At 36.7% G+C, this 13,173-nt stretch overlaps 1 protein-coding gene across 2 annotated transcripts in view; it reads right to left on the reverse strand.

Moving 5' to 3' along the window:
- Positions 1-13,173, reverse strand: part of LOC129261436 (FAD-dependent oxidoreductase domain-containing protein 1-like) — a 35,663-nt gene that overhangs the window by 4,940 nt on the left and 17,550 nt on the right. For both annotated transcript variants that reach the window (XM_064110697.1, XM_064110698.1), the window contains 5 exons: positions 12,197-12,315; positions 10,534-10,628; positions 9,425-9,609; positions 6,475-6,768; positions 1,536-1,637 (listed from right to left, as the gene is read on the reverse strand). In XM_064110697.1, coding sequence (XP_063966767.1) covers positions 1,536-1,637; positions 6,475-6,768; positions 9,425-9,609; positions 10,534-10,628; positions 12,197-12,315 — 795 coding nt within the window. The remainder of the gene's footprint in view (positions 1-1,535; positions 1,638-6,474; positions 6,769-9,424; positions 9,610-10,533; positions 10,629-12,196; positions 12,316-13,173) is intronic.

Consider the following 13,173-nt stretch of genomic DNA (forward strand, 5'->3'; position numbering starts at 1 on the left):
AAAATACAACATTTCATTATAATTTTTTTCATTATTATTGTAGAAATGTGGACCAGTGTGGCCCAGTGGATGAGTCTCCGGACTTTGAATCAGAGGGTCATGGGTTCAAATCCTAGCTATGGCGTAGTTTCCTTCAGAAAGAAATTTACCCACATTGTGCTGCACTCGACCCAGGTGAGCTAAACGGGTACCTGGTACGAATTAATTCCTTGAAATGCATGTGCACTGTAAGTAATTACGACCACCAAGCTAAAGCTGGGGTAATAATATCCAAGTCCTTTGGATGTGCATAGAGATATTATAATCACAACGTGACATGTGCTATACAAGAGCTGTTTATTATTAATGTTATTACTAAAGTCAAACCTCTATTAGAGACCACCCATTTACAAAGACATGTCCAAGAAGTCCAGAGTTCAAATCCTAATGTAGCACCCATGCTCTTTGACAAGGTCATTTTACTTCATTTACCACTCTCCACAAAGGTGTAGTAATTTGGTATCCAGTAGGAAGAAATTCCATGAATGCTTGAGCAAATGACCAGAGTAGCCATGCTGAAGTCGGGGTAATAGTATGCAGTGCTTTCATAGAGACATAGCACATTATAAACATTGCACATCATTGTTAAAGACTAACGTTCTGTTTCATTGAAAATATTGGAACATGCATTACACAGACTGTTGTTTTCATGTACCCATTGGGTCATATTTACAGATGGATTTCTCTGAAATACACGAATTGTATAGTTTGGTCTATAGAAGTTCTGTTATGAGGAATTCAGGTAAAAACAATAAAATTAGCTGGCTCCACAAAGAAGATCTTTTACATCCACTGATAGAATAACACATAATATACATAATATGACTTCACTTTTGAGTTTATATTCACACCTTTGTCTGCTGCCCTGCTGGAAAAATAAAAGTAATTTCTCAACAAAATTACATAACATAGTATTGTATGTTGTAGTTAATTGTTCAGAATGATTTCTACACATTTTAGAAACTTAAACTGAAAAATTAATTTATAAATTTCAAGAAATAAGAAGAATCAGCAATAATTTTTTCTAGCGACTTGATCATGATTCAGGTTGAAGACTTCTGTGGCACAAGCATATCAAATCTGGGGCCCGTTTCATAAAGGACTTGCAACTGTTGTAACTTTGCCATGATGGCAACTACCATGGTAACAGGGCTTAGCAGCCAATCATAATCAAGGTTTCCATGGTACTTGCCATAATGGTAAAGTTACAACAGTTGCAAGTCCTTTAGGAAACAGGCCCCTGGTGGATGTTTCATAAAGCTGATCATAAGTTACAAGCAACTTTACAAACGACCAGTGATCCTTCCTTGTGGTTAATGATACAAGATTTCTATTGGTGTTCATTCAGTTCCTAGGAAAGGGTCACAAGTCGTTCATAACGCAGCTCGTCAGTTACGAACAGCTTTACGAACCATCCACCTAGAGAATGAAGTATGATGTATTGGATTTGCTATTAGGAAGAATACTTAGTACACTAAATTTTCAGATTTTCTTACCTTTAAATTTTCAAAGGCTGGAACTCTGTTTGCCATTGAAGGCCACACCTTTTCTTCAAAGAAATCATAATCTACATTGAGATTTTCACAGTCTGGTTCCGCCTGGAAATAAAAAAATAGAAAAGAAAACTCTACTTACAGTCCTTCTTTAATAATAATAATAGCTGTATTTAGAAAGCGCATTTTGCCTGAGGATACAAAGCGCTGCTATTATTACCCCGGCTTTAGCTCGAGCTACCATCACCGGCGCTCAGTGTATACAAGGAATTAATCCTGCCGGGTACCTATTCACCTCACCTGGGTCAAGTGCAGCACAGTGCGGATAAATTTCTTGCTGAAGGAAAACACGCCATGGTTAGGATTCGAACCCACGACCCTCTGTTTGAAATGCGAGAGTCGGAACCACTAGACCACGACGCGCCCTTTAGAGCGAACCAAATGGTAAAGTATCCCTAACAAGAGATAAGAAACCCAATGGCATATCATTCTGATTAAAAGTCAGTGGGAGATTATTCAGATTGAAAACCAATGGGAGATTATACAGATTGAAAACCGATGCAAGATTTAAGGACGTTCCACAGTTATGTTTGTGCGCATCATGATCTGCGCATATTTTACACTCTGCGCGCTGACGTCACAATGGACGAACTTGTGATTAGTTAATGTGAGCTGATTTTTCTCCATCTGCACTAACTGCAGATTTGGTGTGTTATTTTATGAAGCTAATAAACTGGAATTATTCCATGGACCATTTTTTTTATTCCTCTACAATTTCAAAATAGTTTCTCTGTAGTGCTGCAAAGTATGATGAATATGACTCTGCGCGCTGACGTCACAGTGGACGAACTTGTGATTAGTTAATGTGAGCTGATTTTTCTCCATCTGCACTAACTGCAGATTTGGTGTGTTATTTTATGAAGCTAATAAACTGGAATTATTCCATAGACCATTTTTTTTATTCCTCTACAATTTCAAAATAGTTTCTCTGTAGTTTCTCTGTAGTGCTGCAAAGTATCAATAAATGGAAAAGTGGTTCGGAATTTTTCCTCACATAGATACTGCTTTTGGCGCGTTTTCGGGTGTCTTAAGAAGCAAATTTGCTCTATAAGAGTGCTGATAGTTTGAAAACAAACACATGAACCCATATTTATTAATGTTTGCACCTCTTAGGTATACCTTCCTCTACAACTTTGCAAAGTTTTGTGAAAATGATATGGGTTTTGAATAAAGAGCAGCATTTCTTTTACTTCTCAAGTTTGTTATTAAAATTTGAATTTTTTGAGGTTGAGTACCTTTCCCGCAATTTCTAAGAACTGTAAGTGTTGTTAGACTTAAATGAGCAAACAATTGACAGCAATATAGATAGATTATCCATCTTACGGATACAATTATCAATCACATTGCAAAATTTAATGACATTTTCATGGATTTTGACTGAGTAATAGGGCTTTAAACTCAATGTTGCGATCTCGCGAGGTCTAAAAATGCCATATTATTTTGGATGCGCAATTCTTAAGAACATCATCCATTTTGGGTTAATTTTAAGCTCTAGCACATGGACCTATGTTAATTTTTGCATATTTGGAATATTCAGGTGCTAAAGTATCTATATGCAAAGTATGGTGAAAATGACATGGATTTTCAATGTTTGGGAGCAAGACTACGGAACCACTCGCATTTTAGACGGTATTAACAGACTTTTGCTTGTTTTCGGCGCATTTTGGGCTGTTTCAAGCCAACTCGCAATATTTTGGACACTGATAATTTGAAAACGAGCACATAGACCCCATAATTTAAATGTCTTAACTTCTTCAGAATATATTCCTCTACAAATCTAGAGAGTATGATGAAAATGACATGGATTTTGAATGTTTGGGAGCAGGACTAATGGACCATTCGTATTTTGGATGGTATTAGACTTTTGCCCGTTTTAGGTGCATTATAAGATTGTTTCAAGCCAACTCGCAACACTTTGGACACTGATAGTTTAAAAACGAGCACACGGACCCCATATTTTTAATATTTTAACGTCTTCAGAATATATTCCTCTACAAATCAAGAGAGTATGATAAAAATGACATGGATTTTGATTGTTTGGGAGCAGAACTACAGACCCATTCATATTTTAGAAATTTTGGACGGTATTATCAGACTTTTCCTTGTTTTCGGCGCATTTTGGGCTGTTTCAAGCCAACTCGCAACAGTTTAGACACTGATAGCTTAAAAACGAGCACATGGACCCCATGTTTTTAATATTTTAACGTCATCAAAATATATTCCTCTGTAAATCTAGAGAGTATGATGAAAATGACATGGATTATCAACGTTTGGGAGCAGGACTAAGGAATCATTCATATTTTAGACATTTTGGACGGTATTATCAGACTTACTTGTTTTCGGCGCATTTTGGGCTGTTTCAAGCCAACTCGCAACAGTTTAGACACTGATAGCTTAAAAACAAGCACATGGACCCCATGTTTTGGATATTTTAACGTCATTAAAATATATTCCTCTGTAAATCTAGAGAGTATGATGAAAATGACATGGATTTTTAATGTTTGGGAGCAAAACTACGGAACTATTCGCATTTTAGACGGTATTATTAGACTTTTGCACGTTTTCGGCGCATTTTAGGTGGATTTCAATATATTCAAGCCAATTCGCAGCAATTTGGACACTGATAGTTTAAAAACGAGCATATGGACCCAACACTGAATACTATTCAGTCATGTACTTGAAACAAAGGAGACCCTAGCCTTACAAAGCCTTGCTTTTTCAGGGGTTCTCCTTGTCTTTCTCTCAATACGTTTAGTTATTTGCTGTTTCTTTTTTTCTACTGTAACAATGATTTATGGTTAATTGATTTTTTTCATTTGTAGAATGTGAAATCATACTTGTAAGATAAAATGTATGTGCAGAAAGAAAGACGAATAAATATCTTATCTTATCTTATCTTATCTTATATTTTAATGCTTTTAGAATATATTCCTCTACAAATCTAGAGAGTAAGATGAAAATGACATGGATTTTGAATGTTTGGGAGCGAAATATGGAACCAGTTGCATTTTAGAGGGTATTAAGAGACTTTTGCATGTTTTCGGCGCTTTTTAGGCAATTTTCAAGCCAACTCGCATCACTTTGGACAATCACAGTTAACAAACGAGCACATGGACCCCATATTTTTAACTTCGCTACACCTTCAATATGCATTCCTCTACAATTTAGCTGAATTTGATAAAAAGTGACATGGATTTTGAAAAAAGTGCAGCTTACAAGATACTTTGTTAATTTTTGAGTAGATTCACGTCTTTGAAGATTTGTTTTTTCCGAGTTTTTGCACCATCCTTGCCAAATGAGGGCGCTGTTGACTCCAAATAGATATAGTTTTACCAATTAAAAAACCTTCTATTACTTTGGTATACACTTTGTTATATATCTTGAGAATTTTATGAAGTTTGATGCGGTATTCACTGAGTAAAGATGATATAAACTCATTTGGTGAATTCGTGAGGTCTAAGAGAGGCATAATTCTCTTGATTGCGCAAGATTGCATATCATTCAAATACGGTGACTTTGAAGACCCGTAGAAAAAAAATAAGCACATGAACCTATGTTATTTTTTGCATTTTCATAATGCATAGATACCAAAGTAACTCTCTGCAAAATTTGGTTAAAATGACATGGACTTCATTTTAACTGTGGAACGTCCTTAAACAGCTTAAAAATGAATGAGATATTTTATGGATTGACAACTACATGGAGATTTAAACAGCTCAAAAATGAAAGGGATACATGCATTTCATGGATTAAAAACCAGTGGGAAATAATAATTAAGATTTTCAGATTTGGAGATCAATTTCAGTGTACAATACAATTAGAGGCATGAAACAACATACCAATTCACTTAATTAATTTCGATTTTTTTTTTTTTGTAAGTCCATATCCAGCCATAAATAGCTCAAATGCATGTACATGTACATGATTTCATGTACAAATCCAATGCAAACTGTAAATATTGTCAGCCAAATTTATGATCGTAAAATTTCAAGGTACGAATGGGCACTGTCATGAAAATAAATCTCTGATCAGAATTGTTACCTGGACCCCATCTCACAAAGAGTTACAATTGATCCGATCAACCTTAACTTTATTGAAATCCATAAATATAATTTTTTTCCACAGGAAATTTGTACATGTCCTTTTGTAAACAGGGAAAAGCATACAGAATTGTCAAGAAAACAAATCTATGAATATACATCATATCTAGAAAACATATTGAACAAACATGCATTTTTAGATGTTGGCTTTGCTGGCTTTCCGTAGTTGTGGTTGATCGGATCAATCACAATTCTTTGTCAGACAAGGCCCAGGTCCCGATATCGTAAAGCTATATGGGGCTGATTTTTATGATTGATTGCATTGGGTATTCTTCACCATCAATTGTAAAAATCAATTGCTATTACAGCTTTATGGTACCATACTCAGCCCCAAAGAGCACCTTAGACTAGGTCCTACCTACCTCTTCTGGTGGACAAGATCCGATGAGGTAGTTCCCTCCCAGCCCTTCCCTCCGGGTATAGACCCCATCAACATTTACAATCACCTTGGACTAGGTTCTACCTACCTGTTCTGGTGGACAAGATCCCATGAGGTAATTCCCTCCCAGCCCTTACCTCTGGGTGTAGACACCATTAACATTTACAATCACCTTGGACTAGATCCTACCTACATCTTCTGGTGGACAAGATCCCATGAGGTAGTTCCCTCCCAGCCCTTACCTCTGGTGGTAGACACCATTAACATTTACAATCACCTTGGACTAGGTCCTACCTACATCTTCTGGTGGACAAGATCCCATGAGGTAGTTTCCTCCCAGCCCTTACCTCTGGGTGTAGACACCATTAACATTTACAATCACCTTGGACTAGGTCCTACCTACCTCTTCTGGTGGACAAGATCCCATGAGGTAGTTCCCTCCCAGCCCTTCCCTCCGGGTATAGACCCCATCAACGTTGACAATCATAGGACAATCGAGACCAGGACCATCCGGGCAGTGGGCCACATAGACATATCTCTTCCTGGGTTCCACGGGCAAGGGAACATCCATCAATTCTTCAGCAGTTCCTTGACCGATGCCCAACGTGGTCGTGACCTCGCCAGACCAGGAGCCGGCACAGACCACTGCAAAGGCGCACTGGACATCGATTACTTCTGGGCTGTTCGGCATTCTAACCTGAGAATTACAAAAATGGCATAGATGTCAACACCAGGGCCCCATTGCATTACTATTAAGGTAACTTTACCCCCGGGGGGGGGCACTCAGTATATAATGCATAGTGGGTATAGCATGTTTGTCTCATTGAGAAAAAGAACAAAGAAAGCCGCTCCAAAGCATAGCATTTTCTTCTTATCGAGAAAAAAGAAGAAAGAAATCCGCTCCAAAGCTTCGCATATTTTTCGTTACGCCGTTCTGGTCGCATTGATCTGCTACAAGGAGCTGCAATTTTGGTGAAATGCGGCCGCAGAGCGTTGTCCGACCATCGCCTCTGCGCGAGCGCACCCGGCGGTGGTCGCGCTAGCTGCATCATGCACGCATGCCCGTTCCATAGGGATGCATACGCACTCATCACACGCTGACGATCCGTTCCAAGGACCCCCGTTTTCACAAACATTTTTAGTTCCGAAGCCCGTTCCGAGGACCCTCCTTTTTACGATTAGCCCGCTCCAAGGCCCCCGTTTTTTGTCTCGCCCGCGGCACACCCCTACCACTTTTTTGGTCGAGTGCCCCCCCCCCCGATGGTAACTACCATGGTAACATGGCTCAACAGCCAATCAAAATCAATGATTCCATAGAAGATGCCACTGAATGGCAAAGTTACTTTAATAGTGTAATAGGACCCAAGAATGTGTGAGATTTAATAGCTGGATATGTAACTAGAAGTAAGATCACCAGTGTTTTGGATAATCGAAATACCTAGGAGTTTTGATAGGTCGGTGGTGGGTTTGCAAAGGTGGCTTGAAGGTGACTTTATTTTTTTTTTACAATATATATTCAATTAATTTTATGTGCCATCTACAAGAAACAAATGGATCGCCTCTGGCAGTCTTGCCTGCATTATGTAATTCGATATAGCAGCAGTACTGCCTTTGAAAACAGCTAATGAATAATTATTCACACAAGAATACACTAATATGATAATAAAATATTATGTTGATTCACCCAAAATGACCTTTCACGATCATGTGACCTAAGACATGTGCAAAACAATCATTCATACTTGATTACCCTTATGTCAATGTTTCATGAGCTAGATCCATAAAATTTCTAAGTTATGACGCCAATTCAACACATACTCCCAACACTGCCAGAGGTCATTAAGTCATTAACCTTTAAATGACCTTTGATCTTGGTCATGTTCCTGAAACGCACACAGGGTATTCAGGGATACATTGCTGCTCTTATGTCCAAGTTTCATGAACTAGATCCATAAACTTTTAAAGTTATGATGACAATTCCCCAAATACCCCCAACATGGTTAAAGTTTGTTGACCTTAAGTGACCTTTGACCTTGGTCATGTGACCTGAAACTTGCATATGATATTCAGGGATACATACTTGCTCTTGTGTTCAAGTTTCATGAACTAGATCCATAAACTTTTAAAGTTATGATGACAATTTCTTTAAAAAAACACAACATGACCAAAGTCTGTTGACCCTAAGTGACCTTTGACCTTAATCATGTGACCTGAAACTCAGGAAGGATCTTTAGTGATACACTATTACCCTTATGTCTAAGTTTTATAAACTAAGTCCGTATACTTTCGAAGTTATGGCGACATTTCAAAAACTTAACCTTGGTTAAGATTTCGATATTGATTCCCTCAACATGGTCTAAGTTCATTGACCCTAAATGACCTTTGACCTTGGTCATGTGACCTGAATCTCAGGCAGGATATTCAGTAATACTTGATTTCTCTTGTGTCCAAGTTTCATGAACTAGGTCTATATACTTTCTAAGTTATGATGACATTTCAAAAACTTAACCTTGGTTAAGATTTCAATGTTGAGGACGCCGCAGTCGGAAAAGCGGCGCCGAATAAGGGGAGGCCAGATAAGAGAGGTCGGACTGTATTGATATAAGGAAAGTTAAGTTTTGGCTGGATTTCAACCCTTCATTTGTTAACTGGGGAGAACTTTTATATCTTTTGAAGGAGTATCAGATTGATTAGTCTTCACTTATAAAATTAGTAGGGCAAACGCTCAGTTATAATTAACGAAGAAGGAATTAAAAAGAGTCTTAAATGGTGATTACTTTCATTCACAAACTTACATGTACATGTATGGCGCAATATTAGTTAGGAAGAAAAGGAACCCAATTTCAAACAATCTTGAACCTAAATGGCAGATCTTATAGAGTCCTGAAGTGTGACGTCAGTTGCCATGGTGTCATGGCAGGCTGGTTCTAAACAGAGTCGCAGCTGACGATCGTCTGTACACATTTGTATGACTTTGGATTGTATGAAAAAATAGGTTATGAACGATCAAATTCCAATAGCAGCCATTTTTCCTATGAGAAACACACAATTTCATTCGGCGGGTTCATTTGTTTAGAACCAGGCCGCCATGACACCATGGCAACTGACGTCATCGCTTCGGTACTCTATTGAGACCAACCTTTACACAACATATTCCTTTCATTTTTTTCTTATGAGTGCGCCAAACGGAATATTAAATAAATCTCTAAAAGAAGCAAATCTAGCCAAAACTCAACTTTCCACAATGAAATAATTCAGGAACCAAGATTTAATCTGAGGTTTCAATCATATATTGCCACTCACTCCTACACTTAAAATAAAACACCATGCTTCTAATGTTGGCAAATATTTACCTTGACTGCCTTAATCCTCTTTCCTTGGCCTACATAGAACTCTGGAACACTCAATTGTTTGTCAAGTTTGCTGCATTCAAAGCCCACCACTTCCCCAAGGCAGTACTGTGCTCCCAGGGATTCTGCTTTCTGCTTGAAGGACCTCGTTAGAAGGTATGGGTCAAACCAACCTTCATTCTCTAAACCTATATGCAAACAAGAGAATTAATAATATAAGATCAGAAGATAATCAGTAATGCACAAGGAGTGTAAACTTCCTTGGTACACTGCACTTGAGGATACAGGTTCTACACAACATTCAAACTCCAAACCTTCATCTAAAAAAAACAAGAGTGTCCGCTATAAAGGCGAGCACATAATACGCCGGCCTGTAACGCGAAAAATTGAGTAATTAGTCAAGCAAAAGAAAAGTGGAAGGTGGCGACTTCACCTTTGACTGACCTCAAAATCAATAGAATTCCTGGGATCTATGCTAGTATCATACACACCAAATTATATGAGCCTATAGGGTAAGTTAAACTAAAGTTATCATGTTAACAAGGACTTCAGAAGGGTAAGATGAAAACATGTCACTGTGATCTTGACCTTTGACCTTTTGACCTCAAAATCAATAGGCTTTCTGGGATCCATGCTAGTACCATACACACAAAATTATATGAGCCTAGGTTAAGTTAAACTAAGTTATCGCATTTACCATGACTGAAGAAGGGTAAGTGAAAACATGTCACTATGACCTTGACCTTTTGACCTCAAAATCATTAGGCTTCCTGGGATTTATGCTAGTATCATACACACCAAATAATATGAGCCTAGGTTAAGTTAAACTGAAGTTATCGTGTTTACAAGGAAAAAATAACAGACAGACAGACACCGAGCGTGATACCATAATACGTCCCGTCTAGACGTGCATATAATGATGTAAAAAAGGAATGAATTAAGCAGTGAAGACCAACAACTCATAGAACATTCAATTGTGTTTTGAATTGGATTTGGACTCATGGCACAAAGTATTGCGGGGACCTAGGAGCCCCACTCCTCTTTTTTGGTTAGAAGCATTTTTTTTGTACTTTCAACAATATTGATTCATTCCTCTAAATCATCAAACTTACCATATGTACCAACTTCTACTTCATCGGTGTTCAACCATGGAAACCGTTCTTTCAGTCTCATCGATGACATAAGTTCGACCTTTGCACCAAGTTCACTGTAATAAAAGACAAAGTGTAATTCTTACTTTTTGTGAAGTCCATTAATGAGCTTACATCAAAGAAAAGGGATAGGCCTATATTCAAGCTTATATAAAGTTGATGAGATGGTTTATTAGAAAAATGTGGCAACACACTGAATAGCAAAATTTTGATGATCACAAAATTTACTAACATAAATACATGTATGATTGAAATGAAAACAATTAATAAAATAGTAGGTACCAGTATCTGATTGTTACTTACAGATAGCCTACATGTAACTTCCATTTGTGGTACTTTTTCCAAAATAAATTAGAATCGATCTCCTAATTTAATCTTGTTCAAGAACTAGCAAAATAAGCTATGCAGTCTGTCATTGGATGAGCTTTGTTTTCTCTGAGTTGATGATTATTCCAAGACACACTTATTGATGGTGGTTTTCAACCTTTTACAGTGGAACCATGAACTTAATACATTTATTTATTGATTTATTATTTGTTTATTCATTTATTCATTTATCAATTTATATATTTATTCATTCATTCAATCATCCATTCATTCATTCATTTATTTATTCATTTATTTTAATTCTTTTAAATTTTGTTATTTTTTTGTTATTTTATTTATTTATTTATTTTATTTTATTATTATTATTATTATTTTTTTTTTTTTTTTTTTTTGGGGGGGGCTCTTCCCACGAGGCCTCTGAGGGTCCATGAGGCAGTTAGAGGATTAAATTTGTCTACATCAAAATTATTCTCTGCTTTAATAGCCTAATTGTATACACCTTGCTATCAGGTACAAAACATTCCCCAAAGGTGCACAGGTATTTTCTAGGTGACTAAAATAATCACGGCTTCTCCTTGATATAATCTGGGTACATTTCAGTTTACAATGAATACCAGGCTATATTAAAGCAGAATGTATTTTATTTTAGAAAAATGTACATAAAATTTGGCCTCCAGCACCTCCCCCCAATCCCCTTTTTCATAGCAACTCTTCATTATTCACCACCATTTGACTTCCTCAAACACACCTTACTATAGGGAGAGATTTCAGTTTACATTGAATATCAGACTATTAAAGCGGAATATCTTTTTATTTACAAAAATGTACATAAAATTCGGCCTCCAGCACCCCCTCCCCTTTTTGTAGCAACTTTTCATTACCACCACTTTACTTCCTCAAACACACCTTACTATGGGGAGAGATCATCGCTCACTGCACGTAATTGAATATGGCTCTAAAGTCAAAAGCTTTGCTTTAGATAGCACCAACTTAATATTGACTTAGATTTAATGAGTATAAAACTAGGGACTTTAATCTATCAATCGGAAATAAAATGTAGGAGGGGTAATAGCTAATAAAGTCAGTATAGCAGAGGTTTTGGATTCCGGTGACACGGGTTCGATTCCCACTTGGTGTGCTATAGTGCCCTTTGGGAAAGCAATTATCCTCATTACCAGGTCCCTCAGAGAGGAACTTAGCTTTCAATCCCTTGGTTGCTTGCTTATAAGCATTTGTGCTTTCTTAGCAATCAGGTACATGTTATAAAAACAATAAAAGACCCCAAATAGAAACTCACGTCTGTAGCTTGTAGTTCTGTTCCAAGATATGAGCATTGGCCTGAGAGGAAAGCGTGAGGTACCCTTGATGGTTAAACTGAATATCAGGAGGATCTCGGTCATCGACACAAAGATTTTGCTGAAATTCATAATGACAAATAATAATGAAATTATAAAAGCTGCAAGACATGATGATTTCAAATCATTAAAAAAAATAAAACTTAAATGAGTATTTCATTTCATTCTCTTTATTTTCCTTTTTCTCATTTGGCATTTGTTTCACATTAAAATAAAGCAACTACAGTAAAATATCATATGAAATTACAAACAAATTAAAAATATACCAAGTAATAAGATACAGTAACAAAATAAAGCTTTGTTTAATTAAGTCAAAGAAATATGATGGGACGGACATACTAGTAAGCTTGTAAATCTGCAGGCCCCATTAAAGTATGTTGTAAGTAATAATTGGTGGAAGACTGCATTAGGTCTGTCCTATCATATCACCAATATGATCCCTGGTTGATTACTGAAAATATATATATGTATATACAGTTGAGGCCAGAAGTTTATATACACCCAGGAAATTCAAAGAAAAGTTGACACTTGCTAAACATCTTAAAATTTATATAAAATATTTGTGCTATCATGACGAATTTGGTATCAAACAAATTAGTATGTCATGCCCCTTCATCACATTGCTTTGTCATCAGGAGCTGAAAAATATTTAGGTGTCATTTTTCCCCCAAAACTCTTCATATTTTACACTTGTAAATTAAACATAAAAACTAGACAAAAACACTTCATATTTGAGCTAGTTACTTCTCAACACAAACATTTCAGATTACACTCTTTTGTTGAGTGGTGACATATCATGATAGAAAATAAAATATAATATAAATCATAGATTTAACATTGATCTGTGAAAAGATGTTTGAAAATATAATAACAAACAATAAAATACATTTGGCACGAGTATTACTTTTTTACAGAGAGC

The sequence above is a fragment of the Lytechinus pictus genome, chromosome 15 (assembly GCF_037042905.1).
Source record: "Lytechinus pictus isolate F3 Inbred chromosome 15, Lp3.0, whole genome shotgun sequence".
Taxonomy (NCBI): Eukaryota; Metazoa; Echinodermata; class Echinoidea; order Temnopleuroida; family Toxopneustidae; genus Lytechinus; species Lytechinus pictus.